At 45.7% G+C, this 18,639-nt stretch overlaps 1 protein-coding gene across 13 annotated transcripts in view; it reads left to right on the top strand.

Annotated features, from left to right (window-relative positions):
- The first annotated feature begins 3,948 nt into the window (after positions 1-3,948).
- Positions 3,949-18,639, top strand: part of AGBL1 (AGBL carboxypeptidase 1) — a 1,135,995-nt gene continuing 1,121,304 nt past the window's right edge. For 6 of the 13 annotated variants that reach the window (XM_060401587.1, XM_060401582.1, XM_060401584.1 and 3 more), the window contains exon 1: positions 4,115-4,299. In XM_060401587.1, the coding sequence (XP_060257570.1) occupies positions 4,249-4,299 (51 nt within the window). In that variant the 5' untranslated portion in view covers positions 4,115-4,248. Of the gene's footprint in view, positions 3,979-4,114; positions 4,300-18,639 lie in introns of those variants that run through there. The other 7 variants (XM_060401588.1, XM_060401579.1, XM_060401583.1 and 4 more) reach the window with 2 other exon arrangements.

The following is an 18,639-nucleotide window of genomic DNA, read 5'->3' on the forward strand; positions in this document are numbered from 1 at the left end:
CAGGGCTTTCCAGGTGGCACTAGTGGTAAAGAATCCTCCTGCCAATGCAGGAGGTGCAAGAGGCTTGGGTTTGATCCCTGGGTCAGGAAGATCCCCTGGAGTAGGAAATGGTAACCCCTGCCGGTATTCTTGGGAAATCCCACAGACAGAGGAGCCTGGTGGACTCCAGTCCATGAGTTGCAAAGAGTGGGATGTGACTGAGCACGTGAGCATAACAACGTTGCTGAGTTCTGTGAATACTTCTTGGGAATCACGGGACCAGGAGGTGGGGTTGGACACCTCTGGAAACTACAACAGCAATCTCTGGATCACATTAAATGTATCTTTCTTTGAAGCCAGTGGACTGAGTTCTATCCAGGTTTCTCTAAATGCCTTCTGCAAGAGGTACGAAGTAATGAAGGAAGGCCTTTCTCCTCCGCGCACAGTAGCACCCTTGCTAGCCTTCGCCGGGGTCTGACTGCCCTGTGTGGGCAACGAGCACTCATGTCAATCTTCTCTGGTTGCTACTTTGCCCAGGAGGACTTCAAGCTTGGGTATCTCCTCCTGCCTTTTAGGAAAGTCTCTGCTGAAACTCAAATACTAATGGGGGCATGCACACTAAGCTGCTGTCACCCATTTATACTCCAGCCGAAACTAATCAGCCCGCTCATGGAACTAGAGCCTCATTTGGACAGAATCCAGGAGAGGGATTCAAAAGGGGGTCAATTTTATGTCAGTGCGAACATAAGGGCCCACGAGCACAAAAATACCTTCAGTTCAGGTCCTCAGGGTTGTTTGTGTGAATTCTCAGTACAAAGTGGCTTTTTCTCTTTTATTTAAAAATGTTTTATTGGAGTCTAGTTGATTTACAATGTTGGGTCAGTTTCAGGTGGACAGCAAAGTGAATCACTCCTACACGTATATCCACTCCTTTTTTTTTTTTTAAGATTTTTTTCCCATTTAGGCTATTACAGAGCATTGACTAGAGTTCCCTGTGCTACACAGCAGGTTCTTATGAGTTATCTGTGTTATATATAGTGTGTATATGTCAATCCCAATCTCCCAACCTCTTCTTCATTCACTCAGTTTTGGCTGCACTGTGTCGCTAATGCTGCGCATGGGCTTTCTCCAGTTGCAGTGAGCGGGGGCTATTCTTTCCTTGCAGAGTGCGGGCTTCTCATTGTGGTGGCTTGTCTTGTTGCCGAGCACAGGCTCTAGGCACGAGGGATCAGTAGTTGTGGTGCATGGGCTTAGTTGACCCCGAGGCAAATGGGATCTTTCTAGACCATGGGTCAGACCTGTGTCCCTATATTGGCAGGTGGATCCTTTACCACAGGACTACCAGGAGAGTTTGGCTTTTTTCTTTATTTTTGAGATATATGTTGGTAGGGAGGACTTATTTTTCCTCCACCCCTTTGCTTTATCCTACAACCAAGGGGCATGAATATCTGCCTTTAAGGTAATGGCATGGGACAGTGCAGTCCTTTCTGCATCCCTGGACCTTTAAGGGACCATAGAATGTGTGCCTTGAAAAGCTCCACTCCTTATAGAAGATGGAAATCCTTGCTGTTGTTTAGTTACTAAGTCATGTCTGACTCTTTGTGACCCCTTGGACTATAACTCGCCATGCTCCTCTGTCCATGGAATTATCTGGGCAAGAATATTGGAGTGGGTTGCCATTTCCTTCTCCAGGGGATCTTCTCAGCCTAGGGATCAAACCCACATCTCCTGCTTGGCAGGCAAGATTCTTTATCACTGAGCCACGTGGGAAGCAGGGGGCCTTTATTTCTTCTCTCCTGTCATCAGAGGTGGGGTAAGTAGAGGGATAAACTGTCCCCCTACCCCCATGCTTGATTAATGTGAGATGTTATAGTCCAGTTCCTACATGGAAGGTCTTTATATTTAAAGCCATTAAGAATGGCTTTTGGGCTCCAAAATCACTTTGGACGGTGACTGCAGCCATGAAGTTAAAAGACACTTGCTCCTTGGGAGAAAAGCTATGACAAACCTAAACAGTGAATTAAAAAGCAGAGATGTCATTTTACAAACAAAGGTGTGTATAGTCAAGGCTATGGTTTTTCCAGTAGTCATGTACAGATGTGAGAGTTGAACCATAAAGAAGGCTGAGCACTGAAGAATTGATGCTTTCAAACTGTGGTACTGGAGGAGACTCTTGAGAGTCCCTTGGACTGCAAGGAAATCAAACCAGTCAATCCTAAGAGAAATCAGTCCTGAATATTCTTTGGAAGGATTGATGCTGAAGCTGAAGCTCCAATACTTTGGCCACCTGATGCAAAGAGCTGACTCATTGGAAAACATCCTGTTGCTAGGAAAGAATGAGGGCAGGAAGAGAAGGTAACAACAGGGGATGAGATGGTTGGATGGCATCACCGACTCAATGGACATGAGTTTGAGCAAACTCTGGGAGACAGTGAAGGGCAGGGAAGCCTGGTGCTGCAGTCCATGGGATTGCAGAGTTGGATACAACTGAGCGACTGAACAGCAACAAGAGTGGGAGTTTCTGGAGGGCAGAAACCACATGAATTTCATCCTTGAATCTGAGGGTGTGGCCTGGCCTAGCATGGAGGGGAGTAACTGACATGCTGTCTGTCTCCTAACTTGAGAACGTTTCAGCCAAGTAGGATTAGGAAATACAGAGTCCCTTTCCTTGGTCACCACAACGGGCTTGGGCAGCTGCCAGCTGGCTGCGCTGATGCTCATGAGAGCTCCCTGAGCTCTGCACGGGGCTGTTGGCTGTGAGCCCAGGCCCTCCTGCCTAGCTGGGCTCTTGGTCAGTCATGAAGTTCAGTGAGTTCACTCTCCAATTTCACACGTGCAAATTGTGCTTGGAGCTTGCTGGATGGAGATTGGAGACAAAAGCTGTCAGGCATCAAACCCACGGGCTCTCTGTGGCCATGTCGTCAATGGGGTCAGAAATGGGGCTTCCTGAACGTTTACTCCTCTTGTAATGTTGTCAATCAGCTGTGGATCCCCTGGGAATCTTGTGAAAATGCAGCTTCTGATTCAGGAGCTCTGGGGTGGGGTCTAACAAGCCACCAAGTGATGACCCGACCACACTCTGAGAAGTCAATATCCAATGGACCATAAGACACATGGGTGTTGACATGGTGGGGCGGGGTTTAGGTGGCCAACTAGCCACTAAAACTCTTAACACATTCTGAGCAGAAGACATAGAGAGAAGTGATGGATCCTGCGTTGGTCTGGAGGAAACCAGCCACCAGGGCATCTACTCTCCCTGAGGCAGGGGACAGGGCTCCCAGCCCACACTGTATGACTTTGATCAATGCATTTGCAGAAGCAAGAGGCAGGATGGTGTAATGGCTCCTGCTCGTGGTTTGGTGCCAGTTCACCTTGGCAGGTTGGGCAAACACTCCTAAGCTCTGTTCCTGTGGCCCAGAGTTTTCTCTGTGCCCGAGTTTTCTCATTTGTAAAAGGGAGGTGCAATCATAGTATTGCCCGGTGCTAGTGCTAAAGAATGTGCCTGCCAGTGCAGGAGACACGGTTTTGATCCTTGGGTTGGGAAGATCCCCTGGAGTAGGAAATGGCAACCCGCTCAAGTATGCTTGCTTAGAAACATCCATGGACAGAGGAGCCTGGAGGGCTACAGTCCATGGGGTTGGAAAGAGTCGGACATGACTGAGCATGCGCTGTCACTATAGGGTCACTGTGAAGGCTGCAGATTATATAAGGGACTCGGTTGATAAAAAACGACCCGGAGTTGTTCTTTTCCTTCTCAGCCAGAGCTCCAGTCCCTCAGCCTGGGACCTCAGGGGGCCCTGGGCTTCTGTGCCCTGCAAGGCCACGGTTGTGCAAGCGCTCTCGGGTCTCTTGTTACCCAGGAGCCGGCAACAGACCAAAATAAAGTTGAGGGGGGGACCGGCGGGGAGGGCCGAGCGAGCCTCTGTAGGGAGTCTGACCAGGTCAGCTGGGAATGCCTGTCAGCCGTCCAGGGTGGCTCCTGCGTGGGCCTGGAGGTGGGTGAGTGACTCACGCCGGGGGCCCTCTCTACCCCCATGCCCAAGTGCTCCTCCCCTCCCGGGCCGGGGCTCACCTAATCCCCGCAGTGGGTGTCGGGGGGCACCCGCACCTGGGCCGAGGGCTAGGGTTGCAGTGTGCTCACTTCACACTCGGCAGTGTGCAGCTGAGGCCCTCTCCCCGGGCAGCGAGGTCAGCTTGGCAGACATTGCCTCTCTAGCCCTGATCTGAATCTGGCCGCAGGCAGCCGATTCCCCCGGACCCGACGAGGTGATGGCCGAACAAGAAGCCAGTGGGCTGCAGGTCCTACTGCAGACGCTCCAGGTAGGCAAGAGGCCGAGGGCCGCCCAAGCTAGCCAGCCGGATCTTAGCCGCGCCGGGCCTGCTTGGGAGCCGGGGCTCTCCCTGCAGTCTGTTCTGGCCCTAGTGGCCTGGTTTGCTAACCAGCAGTAACACCCGAGTCAGCAGCAGCTCTCACCTTGAGGCTGACCTAAATGATGCTCTGGTGTTTAAATATTAAACCTGACTGTGTTGATGAGTGTGCTGCTTAAATTATTGAACCTGGTGGGATTAGAGGCTCGGGCTAAAGGATCCAGGTTTGCTTGAGATGAGAAAGATGGAAAAAAAGGCTGTTTGGCAAATGCACGCCTGTTTAACTTCTCCCTGAGCAGGACAGTAGACCCCGGGGTGGGGGCGGGTGTATAGAGAAGGAGGAAGGGGGGCATCAGGGAAGACCACTCCTCTGGGCTTCTGTTGAATGGCCATTACCAGGTTCCCAGAGAGTGGTCCTCATCAGAATCACCTAGGATGCCTGCTCACAGCGCATCTTCTCAGTGGGATCTGCCAGAAGGAATTACTGTCATCAGGGGCGGGGGCCTGGGAATCTGCCTTGCCTCCTATGTGATTCTATTCACTCCTATTTTTGAGACTTCTCCCAGGGCATGGTTTTGCTATCTTGTCTGCAGACTAGAAACTCCCAGAGGGTGTTAAAAAAATGCGGATACCCACCCACCCAAATTCAGATTTAATTGATCTGGGGAGTAAACTGAGTATTGGATCTTTGAAACCCTCCCCTCCCAGGTGGTCTCAAAGTGCAACTAAAGTCAATGAATCACTGCTCTGTAGACTTGGGTAGATGCTTGCACTTAACTGGATGCAGGGAACGGCAGACCTCAAAGGGGCCCAAGAGATCTTCTATTCCAGGATTTTAAACCTGAACTTTATGGACAGGTGGCACAAGAGAATGGGCTTCAGGGACTCCATGACCCCCACCCACGGATTTAGAATGTAAATATTTTGCACTTATTTCTTCCCAGCTTTGAAAAGTTTCGTTTTCCTTGGATTCTTGAGAAAAGCTATATTCCTAAATATAGATTTAGAGTTTGAGCAAACTCTGGGAGATAGTGAGGGCCAGGGAAGCCTGGTGTGCTGCAGTTCTTGGGGCTCTCAAAGAGTCGGACATGACTTAGCGACTGAACAAAATATCCCCAGAAATTTGAAGAACCGGGAAATCCAACCTTCCAGTGCACAGTTAAAGCAACTGAGTTTCAGAAGAGAAATAGCTTCCCAAGGTCATGTAACCACTTAATAGGGGAGCTGGGACTAGCACCAGAGAACTTCAGTATCCCGTGGACCAAGTGTCTTTGACTCATTCTATCCGGTGCAACAAAGGCAAGAATGCATCTGGGTTAGGAGTGTTGGCGGTGGAGTGGGCCTGAAAATAAATTTGCAGTTGGCCTGGAAATCACTGCAGGATAAACTCAATCTCCTGTCTTTCTACTGTGGGGATTTCTGATTGATATTTAGAATGATTGTTCTGGATTCTCAATCATCAAAGATAGACTGAATTAAATTCATTATACCCCATGTGTGCTAAGTCACTTTAGTTGTGTCTAGCCCTCCATAACCCTATGGACTATAGCCCGCCAGGCTCCTCTGTCCATGGGATTTCTCCAGGCAAGAATACTGGAGTGGGGCCATGCTCTCCTCCAGGGGTTCTTCCCTACCCAGGGATCCAACCTGTATCCCTTGCATTGCAGGTGGATTCTTTACCACTGAGCCACTGGGGACTCAGTATGCACTACTTATTCCCAATTAACCAAAACACTAAAATAACCAGAACATGTTTGCCCTGTGCACTCCAGTTGATCTCAGAATCTGGTGGTGGAATTGACTTGGGTTCCTGGCAGAGCCCTGAGTCAGCCCTCTCTCCAGGTGTCTGCCAGAGTCTGGTTTCAGTTTTGAGGGTAGAAGTTGGAACTCTGGCATATTAAAAAAGAAAAAAAAAGGAGAATGAGAATCCAGAATAGATATCCCGTGGAATAATGTTTCCTGATGAGTCTCCTGCCCTCCTCATTCTCATCCCCATGGACTAGACCCTGAACAGTTTCTGAAAAGAGCTTAGCTGGTGTGTTTTTGATGGAGGGTCTCAGAGGTCTTAGGGGTTCAAGCCAGTCCTCCTTGTGCACAAAAGTGAGAGACCGAAGGGTTTGTACCACTTCTCAAACCTCTGCAGAAAACAGCGGTTATGTCTGAGTAGAATGTGAGTTCTCCAAGTCTTTCAGAAGCACTCAGAACATTGCCAAGGGAAGAAGAAAGAGAGACCAGATGGCCAGAAAGACAAAGCACAGGGGTGACCATGTCCCCATGATATGATGGGGACTTCTGCCTCCTCGGGCAACTATGACAAAATCAACTAGATCATTAAGAAATACTGGTTCTCCAGGGACTGCCTTGGTAGTTCAGTGGCTAAGACTCCAGGCTCCCAATGCAGGGGACCCGTTTGATCCCTAGTCAGGGAACTGGATCCTGCATGTTGCAGTGAAGACCTAGCACAGCCAAATAAATACATATCAAAGAAATATCAGTGTTCTACCTGTTACCTTTCCCTCTACAGTTGGGAAAGGGCTAAGTGCTTTTTTCCCTACCCCAGTTTCAACACAGATTTATCTCTGCCCTGAAAGGCTGAGAATCGGATTTCTACCCAGACATTTTCCAAGTGCCTGACTTTTACCGTATGAGTTGAGACAGAAAATCATGAGATTGACTCACGAGGGCCTGGGTGAAGGGGAGGCGCCACAGAACGCAGGTGCGAGAGACAGGAAGAACTGGCTTCTGCCCCATTCCTGGCACTTACCAGCTGTACACCCTTAGGCAAGCCCCTCAACCTCTCTGAGCCTTCGTTTCTAGATCTGTAAAAGTGGGGGGGGGCAATAAAACTTTCCTCAGCCCTTTGTGCCAGGATTAAGAGAACCCATTTGAAAAGTGCTTATAAGCTATAATCAGCAGTTCAAGTGGCTCTGGTTTTTATAATTTCCCCAGCTGAGGACACAGTGGAGAGGCTGGGAACATTTGCCTAGGCTTTTCATCATCCCGTTCTGCTTATTTCCTGGATGGGCTCCAGAACCCTTGGAAAAAAAGGAAGATGTCTCGTCCATCCTGCTCTCGTTTCTCTGTGTGGTTTGAGCTAATGGGGAAGATGGGGAGCTGCCGTGGTAACAGGATATGGGCGCCAGGCCAGCCCCAAAGCTGGGAGCCCTCACCCGGCGATGTCCCACAGGATGCCAGCTCTGACACACTTTGAGCTGTGATATGGGCACGTTTTTTGCTATTTGCATTTGCACTTTATTATTTGATATTATAGCTGCTCAGACCGAATGCCAGGTCTGCATCTTGGCCGAAAGATGCGTAGTGAAGCTCCTTTGCTTGGCTTGGGCTCTGGTATCTACTATGGATTGCGAATGAGGTTGCTGCATGCGTGGTTTCTGGTCTTGGGTGAGCATCAGGCTCAGATAATAGAAAGCCTGGAGGAGGTGGCAACTGCACTTTTCCCTTGGACTTCTTCCTTCGAGGATTATTTCTGAGACAACAGGTGATTTCAGCCTCTGGGCTGCAAAGAGGGGATGGATGGAAAAATGATGACTGATATGTTTCATTCATAGCACTTGGGGGTTTTGTTTCTAAAACATATGTTTAAAAAATTCTAGAATTCTCCACAGAGGATGTAGAAATTTCCATCTATCGTACATCCATAGGACCAGGTGTGGCGGAAACTGAGCTTTCCCCTTGGACATCAACAGAAGGGTTTGGAAAAATCATGAGATGACGTTTCCTTTTAGATAGTAAGCATCGTGTCTTCCCTGAATATCCAGTCAGGAGGAGTCTTTTCTCCCAAATTCCTTACCGTGGCATTCATTACATACAAACTTGCTCTACAAGTATTTTTATCTTCCCATTGTTCATCTAGAACATTGTATTTTCATTGAAAAATGGGTCAACTTTCAGCAGAAGAAATTGGTGCAGTTAAGAGGGTGATGAGGGTCCCCAGGGATCTTTCTCATGGCAGCGAAATGTGGAGAGTATTCAGTATTTGCTATGACACTGAATTTGATTAAAGCGGAACATCTGAGAAGGGGAAGAGAGGAGACTGACATGGGAGTTTGCTCAAATGCTTGAGTCTTGAGTGGCAAGCTTCAGATCTAATCATGCCCTTGGCAATGGCTGCTTATCCATAAAGGTAGATGATGGGGACTCCAGGACATTCAGCCAAGGTAACAGTGGTACAGATCTTTGGATGGGGACATTAGCCATGACTGTACCTCTGCTTTTTACTGCCAAGTAATATGATGTGTAGGCGTCCCTGGTGTCTCAACAGGTAAAGAGCCTGCCTGCCAATAGGAGATGCAAGAGACTCAGGTTTGATCTCCGGGTCTGGAAGATCTGGAGGAGGGCATGGCAACCCACTCCAGTATTCTTGCCTGGAGAATCCCATGGACATAGGAGTCTGGCAGGCTACAGTCCACGGGATCGTGAAGAGTTGGATATGACTAGGTGTGCAAGCACGCGTGCATGCACGCCCTGTGATGTGTTACACACAACCTCCCCGTCACTGACCTGACTTTTATCCTGGTCCTCTTCTTATCCATCCCTTCCCTTTAGCCCTTTCTTGTCACTTAACTCAAACTTGCATCTCACCCCATCCTGAGCCACTGTGCATCTATCTCTAATCCCCCTCCAGGGGGAAGGTCAGAGATGGATTATGGCTCAGGGATTGGTGAAGTTGCACTGTTTAAACTTTTTTTTTTTTTAAATTTGAAAGGAACAAAAGTTATTTTAGAGGCAGAGTTCAGTGTCCTTGTGTCAAAACAGTTCTGATAACACGGCATTAAAAGGGCCAGTGCGTGCTAAGTCACTCAGTCGTGTCCACCTCTTTGTATCCCATGGACAGAGGAGCCTGGTAGGCTGCGGTCCATGGGATTCTCCAGGCAAGAACACTGGAGTGGGTTGCCATGGCCTCCTCCAGGGGATTTTCCCAACCCAGGGATCGAATGTGCATCTCTTACCTCTCTCATTGGCAGGCAGGTTTGTTACCACCAGTGAGTTGAGTCCAAAAGTCCCATCCTCACTTTTGTAATTGAGAGCTCCCCGCCGCACTCCCACTGAACCCAGACTCTGGATCCAACTTCCTCCCTGAGCATCTACCTCCCCAAGGCAGCAGGTGAGGGACAGAAGGCCTGCATGGCTTTGAGGTGTAATTGAAAATTTGCCCTTGCTGCTGACATGTTGAAGGTAATGGCTAACAGAGAGACCCACGTTTACTCCACAACTGGCAACTTTTACTGGCAACATCGCTCCACAATTTACTCAGTTACGGAAATTGGAACCCCTCTTATGAAAGTCAAACACAGTCTGGGTTTGAGTTCTGGGAGCTCGGAAAGCCTGCAACCAGGGAAGAGAAGCTGGTCTGGGTGACTGATCACTGTACCACACCTGGAAGTGTGGGGGAAGGCAGCTATGAATGAAACAGACAAGGTGCTTCTTCATATTTCAGAAATAGGCACTTGGAAATGCATCTTCTTGGATGTGAGCTCCATATCCTTTTGCCAGACCTGAAATGAAGGAAGTTGAAGGTTTGTGGGATCTGTGCTTTTCCACAAAGAGAATACTGCATGGTTCCTTCAAAGCAAGGGTTCTGCAAATCAGGTTCTTGAGAGAGAAAAGGATGTGTAGGGTGAAGGAGAAACCGATTTCAGAGATGCCAGGAGTACAAGAATGAGGAGAACAAACGGTGTGGAAGAAGACAGAGCATTCTGGGTCCTCTACACCTTGCCCTAACTTGCTTCATTCATATTTGTTAGTTGAAAATGGCTTGAGATGCTTTGCGCTGTAGTTGTTGTTCAGTTGCTAAGTTGTGTCCAACTCTTTGTGACCCCACGGACTGCAGCACGCCAGGCATCTCTGTCCTTCACTATCTCCCAGAGTTTGCTCAGACTCATGTTACGTCAGTGATGCCATCCAACCATCTCATCCTGTCGCCCCCTTCTCCTTCTGCCTTCAATCTTTCCCAGCATCAGGGTCTTTTGAAATGAGTCGGTCCTTTGCATCAGATGACAAAGTATTGGAGCTTCAGCATCAGTCCTTTCAATGGATATCCATGGTTGATTTCGTTTAGGATTAACAAGTTTGATCTCCTGGCTGTTCAGTGCTTTTGAATTGTGGTGCTGGAGAAGACTCTTGCATGGAGAGATGTTGTCAAATTCAGGTTTTTATGTGTCTAATTTCCTCTATTTGGTCCCTTGAATCATAATAGTTAAAATAATAATGAACACTTATTAAACAGTTTCTACATGTAAGAAGCTGTGCAAAGTCCTTCGCAGGCACCGCCTCATTGAATCCTTACAACAACCCTGTGAGTTGGGTGGCATTAGTGTCTGCATTGTAGAGCTCTCAAAGGGAAGGTTGGAGATGTTAGTACACTTCTCATAGTCACACAGTGAGTGAGTGGCAGAGCTGGAATCTAAGCAGAGGGAATCTGACACGAGTGGATGTGTCCTTGCCAGGTGTATTAGCTCCCTGAGGAGAAACAGGCCCATTGTGAAGATTCAGAACAGATTTTCCCAGGTGGTAGGTAACTGCAGAGGAGAAAGGAGGCGACGCCCCCCCCCCCCACCTTTGGCAAAACAGCAGCTGTGCCCACAGTCCTGGCAGGACTGGCCGAGAGGGCGGAGAACAGGTGCCTAGAGTGGGTGTTTGCAAACTTCGAAGGGTCTAATACAAAGCTTTTAGGCTTCTCAGGCCACACGATCTTCGTCACAGTTGTTCAGCCCTGCTGCTGTAGCTGTGGACGGCATCGGAAAGCATGGGCGCTCTTGCAGTAAGATTTGTGTACAAAAACCAGGGAATGGGCTGGCCTTGGCTGTTGTGATAGACGGTGGACCCCTGGCTGGAGGTCCTTTGGGCCCAAGCAGGGTGGAGGTGAGGGTGGGAGAGGGGACAGACAGCGAGAGGTGGAGCATCAGGGGCCTGTTGGACTGTCTGCTGCCAAGTGGGAACTTCCTTTATGTGCGTGGACGCTCCTCCTCAACTTCCAGGCCGCCCTCCTTGCAAAGGCAGCACAGAAAATGATGCTCTGAGTTCCTCTGGGGGCAAGTCTTACAGAACCTGAAACACACACTTCAGAATGTCATTTCCTGCTGCTGCTGCCTCCAGTTTTTTAAGTACCAGTGGAGACAGTCATTGTGTCTATTAATCCTCCAAGGAGAGCTTTCAGGGCATTTTAGCAGCACTTAACATAAATACTGCTGGTTTGATCCCTGGGTCAGGAACATCCCTTGGAGGAGGGCATGGCAGCCCACTCCAGTATTCTTGCCTGGAGAATCCCTTGGACAGAAGAGCCTGGCGGGCTACAGTCCATGGAGTCACACAGAGTTGGACATGACTGAAGCTGACTCAGCACATTGCACCGGTGTAATAGGTGATTGTCTTGGAGATATTGTTTGGATTCAACAGCACTTCCAGCACAAGACATGTTTAGTTAAGCACTTCTTAGACTGGCTTCTACAGAACACCAATGAGATGGGATGCCAATGAGTGTTCCATTCACAAAAGTTCTTGTTGACAGATGGATTGGAAATGTCGGGGTAAATAAACCTATTAGAATTGCTTACTGGAAGATAATCAATCTTTTGAAAGCTTTTCAAACACTTGTGTCCTACAGCTCTCAGTTTAAATGCCTTTTCCTTGGAGAGGAATACTCTGACACCCCAGTGTTCCTGACAGCCCAATGAACTGGGCTCTGAGTCCCATCTCCCTAGTTTGACTTTGCGTAGAACTTGCCACTTCCTGATGCTTGTCTGTGCCTTCTCTCCCTTCCTCCACCAGAGCGGAGATGTCATCTGTCTTGTTCACCTTTATCCCTACTACCTAAAGCACTCTCTAGGACATAGTAGGCACTCAATAAATCTTTATTGATTGAATAATAAGATGAATGTGTGTGGTAAATTATCAAGTTGGGGATATAATATATAGCATTTCTATATCATCTTCAGTTCAGTTCAGTTGCTCGGTTGTGTCCGACTCTTTGCGACCCCATGAATTGCAGCACGCCAGGCCTTCCTGTCCATCACCAACTCCCAGAGTCCACCTAAACCCATGTGCCTTGAGTTGGTGATGCCATCCAACCATCTCATCCTCTGTTGTTCCCTTCTCCTCCTGCCCCCAATCTTTCCCAGCATCAGAGTCTTTACAAATGAGTCAGTTCTTCACATCAGGTGGCCAAAGTATTGGTTTCAGCTTCAACATCAGTCCTTCCAATGAACACCTTCAGGATGGACTGGTTGGATCTCCTTGCAATCCAAGGGACTCTCAAGAGTCTTCTCCAACACCACAGTTCAAAAATCATCTTAGAGATGGGATTTTTAAAAACTTTTATTTTGTATTGGAGTATAGCCAATTAACAGTATTGTGAGTTTCAGGTGGACCGCAAAGGGACTCTGCTGTGTATATACATGTATCCATTCTCTCCCAAACTCCCCTGCCATTTTCAGGCTGCTGCATAACAGTGAGCAGAGTTCCATGTGCTACGCAATAGGTCCTTGCTGGTTATCCATTTTAAACATAGCAATGTGTACCTATTGACCCCAAACTCCCTAATTTTCCCTTCCCCCAGAGATGCAATAATTTTTTTATAGCAAATGCCCACCAGTATTCCATCCCACAGAACATTAGATGTTTCTTTCTTTCTTTCTGGCTGAACCACCTGGCATGTGAAATCTTAGTTCCCTGACCACGGGTCAAACCTGAATCTTCCTGCAATGAGGGAGACCCAGGTTTGATCCCTGGGTCGGGAAGATCTCCTGGAGAAGGGAATGGCAACCCACTCCAGTCTTCTCACCTGGAGAATTCCATGGACAGAGGAGCCATGAGGTCTCACAGAGTCAGACATGACTGAACAACTAACATTTTCACTTTTCTTTCAGTTTCCCTGTGGTGAAAGCCCAGTCTTAATGACTGGCCACCAGGGAAGTCCCTCATAGGACATTAAGAATCCATGGAACACGTTTGGGAAACAATGGCTGTAGACCCAGGCCATGTTATGTCACTGCTTTGAGGTCTTTGAGGGTTGAATTTCTCCAAATCTGGAAACTGACTTCTGGCATGTCGAAACATTTTTAACCCAAGTTGATATGAAGTTAGTACTGTTGGAGACCTAGGGTCATTCCTCTACTTGGTGAATTCTACTAGCTGATGGCTATCCAACCTGTCTGTAGGCCTTGAGTGGACATGACTTCTAATCCTTACTTGATTGGGAAGGAGAATACAAGTGACAGATGTGGAGGTTTAGAAAAAAGGTTCTTCCCAGAAGCTCATGAGAGCCATTCTGCTTCTGATCAGGAGGCCAAATGGTGATAAGTATGGCATTAGGTTTCAGATGAAAGGCAGGGTCAGATTTCAGAGTCAGGCTATCTGATGAAACTTTCCCTAGGGCACTTGGAGAGACAGCAGCTTCTTCAATAAATGGTCAGTAATGAATTCTCCCTCTAACCTTAAAAAATCCTGAATCCAATGTGTGTTAACATCTCTATCTTTGGATCCCACCCATCAGTACAGCCCAATGCCCTACATGTCTGGCCCATAAGCACCCTTATCCTACCCCTCTTAAAACTCAAATTAATCCCAAAACCCCATGACAATGCAGATATTTTTTTACATATCACAATACATAGATTAAGAAGAGGCTATAAGAACATCCTGTTTTCTCCTTTACCTTCATTATTAAATCATAAAATATATATTATATGTCCTAAAGGAAAAGAAATTCCCCAAATGATAGCTAAAATTTTAGATGAAGGAAGAGGCTAAAATGATATTTGAAAAGGTATTATTTGAAAATGGACATTAAAATTCAAGAAGTGTTTTTGCCATGAGCTGCTCACACTTGTTGAGCACTTACTATGTGCCAGTCTAAGCATTTGACATGTGTTATCTCATGTAGTCGTCACAGTGATCCTATGTGGTAGGTCTGACTGTTATCTCCGTTTATAGATGAGGAACCCAAGGTGCTCAAGGTCACACAGCCTTTAAGTAGAGGGTCAGGATGTGAACTCAGGCACAGTCTGACTTTAGTTTGCTTACTGCTCATTGCTATTAGGCATCAGGCTGCAGAGTTTCTTTCCCTCTTACCTGCCCTTTTCACCACTAAATGTTTTTTTTCCCTGATTAAAGAAAGTAATAAAAGCTCATGATTATAAAATTTTAATTAAAATACAGATATAAATTTTAGGGAGTAAAAATCATCCCCTCAAATCCTGCCCTCTAAGCCAACCACACAAGGGTCTGCTGTGTATTCTTTCTGTGTTTGCATACACATAGCGATATATGTATTTGTATAACTATGTCTATAGGTGTGGATCACTTTAGCACACTGTTATTTAATTTGCTTTTCCTACATATCAGCATAACTGTACATCTTTCAAGTCAGCATGTATGACCCAACTCAATCTTTTGTGATAGTTGCATAGAACTTCATTATATGGATATACTATAGCTTAAATAGAAGAACATTTTCTTCTAGTGTTTCACTTAAATTTGACTTGCTTTCTGTTTTGTTTTTATTTTTGATGTTGTGTTACATTTTAATCATCAACTTTATCAAACTTTTCAAACTTTCCTTTCATGAATTTTTTTGGCCATGGAACATTTCCCCCAGGATCTGTTACACTTAGTGATGTTTGACTTTAACGCCATGCCATTCCCTTTCTTGTAGGTCTCGTTGCTTTCACAGGGCTTCTCTGCCATACCACACTTCACCAGGATGTGGCAACAGTAAACAAATTTATCTCCTTAAAATTTCTTTTACTGGAAGATGCCAGTTCTGTAACATCTGATAGAGTTCTGCTGGATAATATTTGAAAATTTTGCATTTGACATAAATGTTTATTTAAGATAAACATGTGTAGGTTCCTTGGCAGGGCTTCAGGTGGCCAGAGTTGATTTTGGACCCAGCCACTGTCTTTCTGTTTGCCTAGAGTCCCTGGGCCAGCATCCTCTGTTTTGTTTTCAGACTTAAGTGCTAGGAGACGTGCCCAGAAAATATCATCCGTTTCCTTGGTATTTTACGGCTCTCTTGTTAATGGTTCATTCGTGTATTAAATGCTTCCCTTGTGCCAGAGGCTGTGCTAGGTAGTGGGTGGCAAGGTTCAAGAATCTTATTAGTCAGACACTTTCCTACTGAAATTCTTCCAAATGTTAATGACTAATGTCAGGAAGAAAGAGATCCGGAATACTGCAGTCACACCTGCCCTCCTTTCCTCCATGGACCATTTTATTCTGTGGTGACTGGCTGAGAACACAGTATTATCATTACCCCGAGTCCCTGGGGGAAGAGCTGAAGGTTCAGCAGCTGTAACATGTTTAGCTACGCCTATGTACTAATGTTAATTCGTATGTGGTCATTAAAAAAAAAAACCAACTGTGGGGTGATAATTCTAAACCTTTTCATTCCTTTTTTTTCTCTTCCAGTGAGTAGGGTGTCACAGATGCCCCCCTTTGTTTTGGCTGCTCCCCACAGAATCTAGGATCTTAGTTCCCTGGCCAGGGGTTGAACCCGTGCTTCCTGCAGTGGAGTCTCAGTCTCTGGACCACCAGGGGGGTTCCATAGTTTCCTTTTTGGTGCCATGAAAGCTAAAGGACACTTTCCCCAGCTAAATGCACACACCAATTTTTGTGAACAATTTCAGTGTAATAAGCTACACCATAAAGTTTCACTGTCTCAGGGTATTTACTTGTTTTTTTTTTTTTTTTTCATGGAATGGAGCTTTTTAAGGCTGGAATAGTAGAAGTCAGTTCTTGTCACATAAGGCAAACCCCACATATCTGTCCAGTTGTAACTTATCTTTTATGCCTCTAACCTGGGCACAATAAATTCTTTTTCTGTGAAATAATAAATTACCATACTTTGCAAGCCACATATTATATCTGTTTACTGTATGAAATAATGTATGCATTGATTTGCGGGCAGGGAAAAAGACTCTAATGTATGTTTTCTAGACTTTGAATCAGATTCAGTTTTGCTTACCAAGTTTCTATTCAGAAGAGAAGAATGTACTCTTTGTTTTCCCTCTTTGGACTTGACTGAATTTATTTCATTTTATTTATTTTTAACTGGAGGATAACTGCTTTGCAATGTTGTGTTAGCTTCTGCTGTAGAGCAACATGAACCAGCTATAAGTATACATATGTCCCCTCCCTCTTGAATCTTCCTGCTCCCCCAGCCCCGTCCCACCACCTCTAGGTTGTCACAGGGCACTGGGCTGGGCTGAACTCCTGTGTTACGTATCAGCTTGCCACTGGCTATCTGTTTTACGTGTGGTAATGCATATGTTCCAATGCTACTCTCCCAATTCATCCCACCCTCTCCTTCCCCTGCTGTGTTTACAAGTCTATTCTCTATGTCTGTGTCTTTCTTTATTCCTGCCCTGCAAAAAGGTTCATCAGTACCATTTTCTAGAGTCCATATATATGCACAAATATATGATATTTGTGTTTATCTTTCTGACTTACTTCACCTTGTGTAACAGTCTCTAGGTTCATCTACCTCAGTTCAAACTGACTCAAATTCATTCCTTTTTGCGGCTGAGTAATATTCCATTGTATATATGCACCATGACTTCTTTATCTATTCGTCTGTTGATGGATGTCTATGTTGCTTCCATGTTCTGACTATTCTAAGTAGCACTGCAATGAACACTGGGGTACGTGTGCTTTTTGGTTTTCTCAGGTGTATGCCCAGTAGTGGGATATACAGTAAGGAATCAGGCGATAAAGAAAACTGCCTGCAATGCGGGAGACCTGAGTTCAATCCCTGGGTCAGGAGAATCCCCTGGGAGAAGGAAATGGCTACCCACTCCAGTATTCTTGCCTGGGGAATTCCATAGACAGAAGAACCTGGTGGGCTACAGTCCATGGGGTCACAAAGGGTCAGACATGACTGAGTGACTAAAAACAGCAACAGCAAAGCGGTAGTTTTATTCCTAGTTTTTAAAGGCCTCTCCACACTGTGCTCCACAGTGGCTGTATCAATTTAGATTCCCACCAAGAGCTCACGTTTTCTCCACATCCTCTTCAGCAATTATTGCTTGTGGATTTCTGATGATGACTATTCTGATTGGTGTGAAATGATATCTCATTGTAGTTCTGATTTGCATTTCTCTAATAATGACTGATGTTGAGCATCTTCTTGTGTTTACTGACCATCTTTCTTCTTTGGAGAAATGTCTGTTTAGGTCTTCTGCCCAGTTTTTGATTGGATTGTTTGTTTTTCTTATATTGAGCTGCATGAGCTAATAAAGTATTTTTATCTCCACATTCCAACTTTGTCTTGAACATCTTTCATATCTGATCTATACTTGTGAAAATTATAAGTACTTTTGATGGATCAACTGTTATTTTTCAAAGAAAGCTTCTTTTGATAAATTGTATAGATGATACTTCCCTTTCTCTTCTGAAGTAGTATCTAAGAATTTATACCTCTCTCTTAAATCATCCATGCTTTGCTTTGTCATGAGTTGTTCTTTATTTTTCAATAGACTTTTACTGGGTAGGGAGAATCCCAAAATAAATATGACATGGTCCTTGTCCTCCCAGAACTCACTGTATCGAGAGGAACCAGACAGACACCGAGATTCTCCTGAAAATTACAGACCCTTTCTTTAGATAATCATACATATGCAATTTAACTAAGCATTTAAATCTTAGATTTGCCCGCAGTTTGAATATGAATCTATGCCATGTGATTGCTCAGTTCGACATATCAGCAAATAATTACAAAGTACTATTATAAATGAAGATATAGCAACATGCCCAGGGAATTCCCTGGCAGTCCAGTTGTCAGGACTCTGCTCTCACTGCCAAGGGCCTGGATTGAATACCAGGTCAGGGAACACAAACAGAGCATTGCATCCAAAAAACAAACAAACAATACCAAACCAAAAAATCACAAACAAACAAAAACAACATATGAAGTGTGTTATTCTGGAAGAAAAGAAATTTCAAACAATCTCCAGTCTCCTATGACCTTCTCTTCCTAAGTAATAGATTGATTAGATAATTCAGACCAACCCTTGAGTTGGAGACAGTTAAAAAGACATATAAAATATAAATAATTTTTAAATAAAAAGCATCCATGTTCTAATGAAATAATGAACATTTAATGATCTGGAGTCAGAAGAGGTGGGAAATCCAGAGAGATGAGCGAAACTCTGGCATGTCTGCCCTCGAGGCATTTACTATTTTGAAGGCATGGCTTGAAAAATTAAGCTGTATGTTCTATAGTCTTGCATGTCTAGGAGAACAGGAGTTGGAATATAGGGCTTACCAAGAAGAGGC

Source organism: Ovis aries, chromosome 18 (assembly GCF_016772045.2).
Source record: "Ovis aries strain OAR_USU_Benz2616 breed Rambouillet chromosome 18, ARS-UI_Ramb_v3.0, whole genome shotgun sequence".
NCBI classification, from domain to species: domain Eukaryota; kingdom Metazoa; phylum Chordata; class Mammalia; order Artiodactyla; family Bovidae; genus Ovis; species Ovis aries.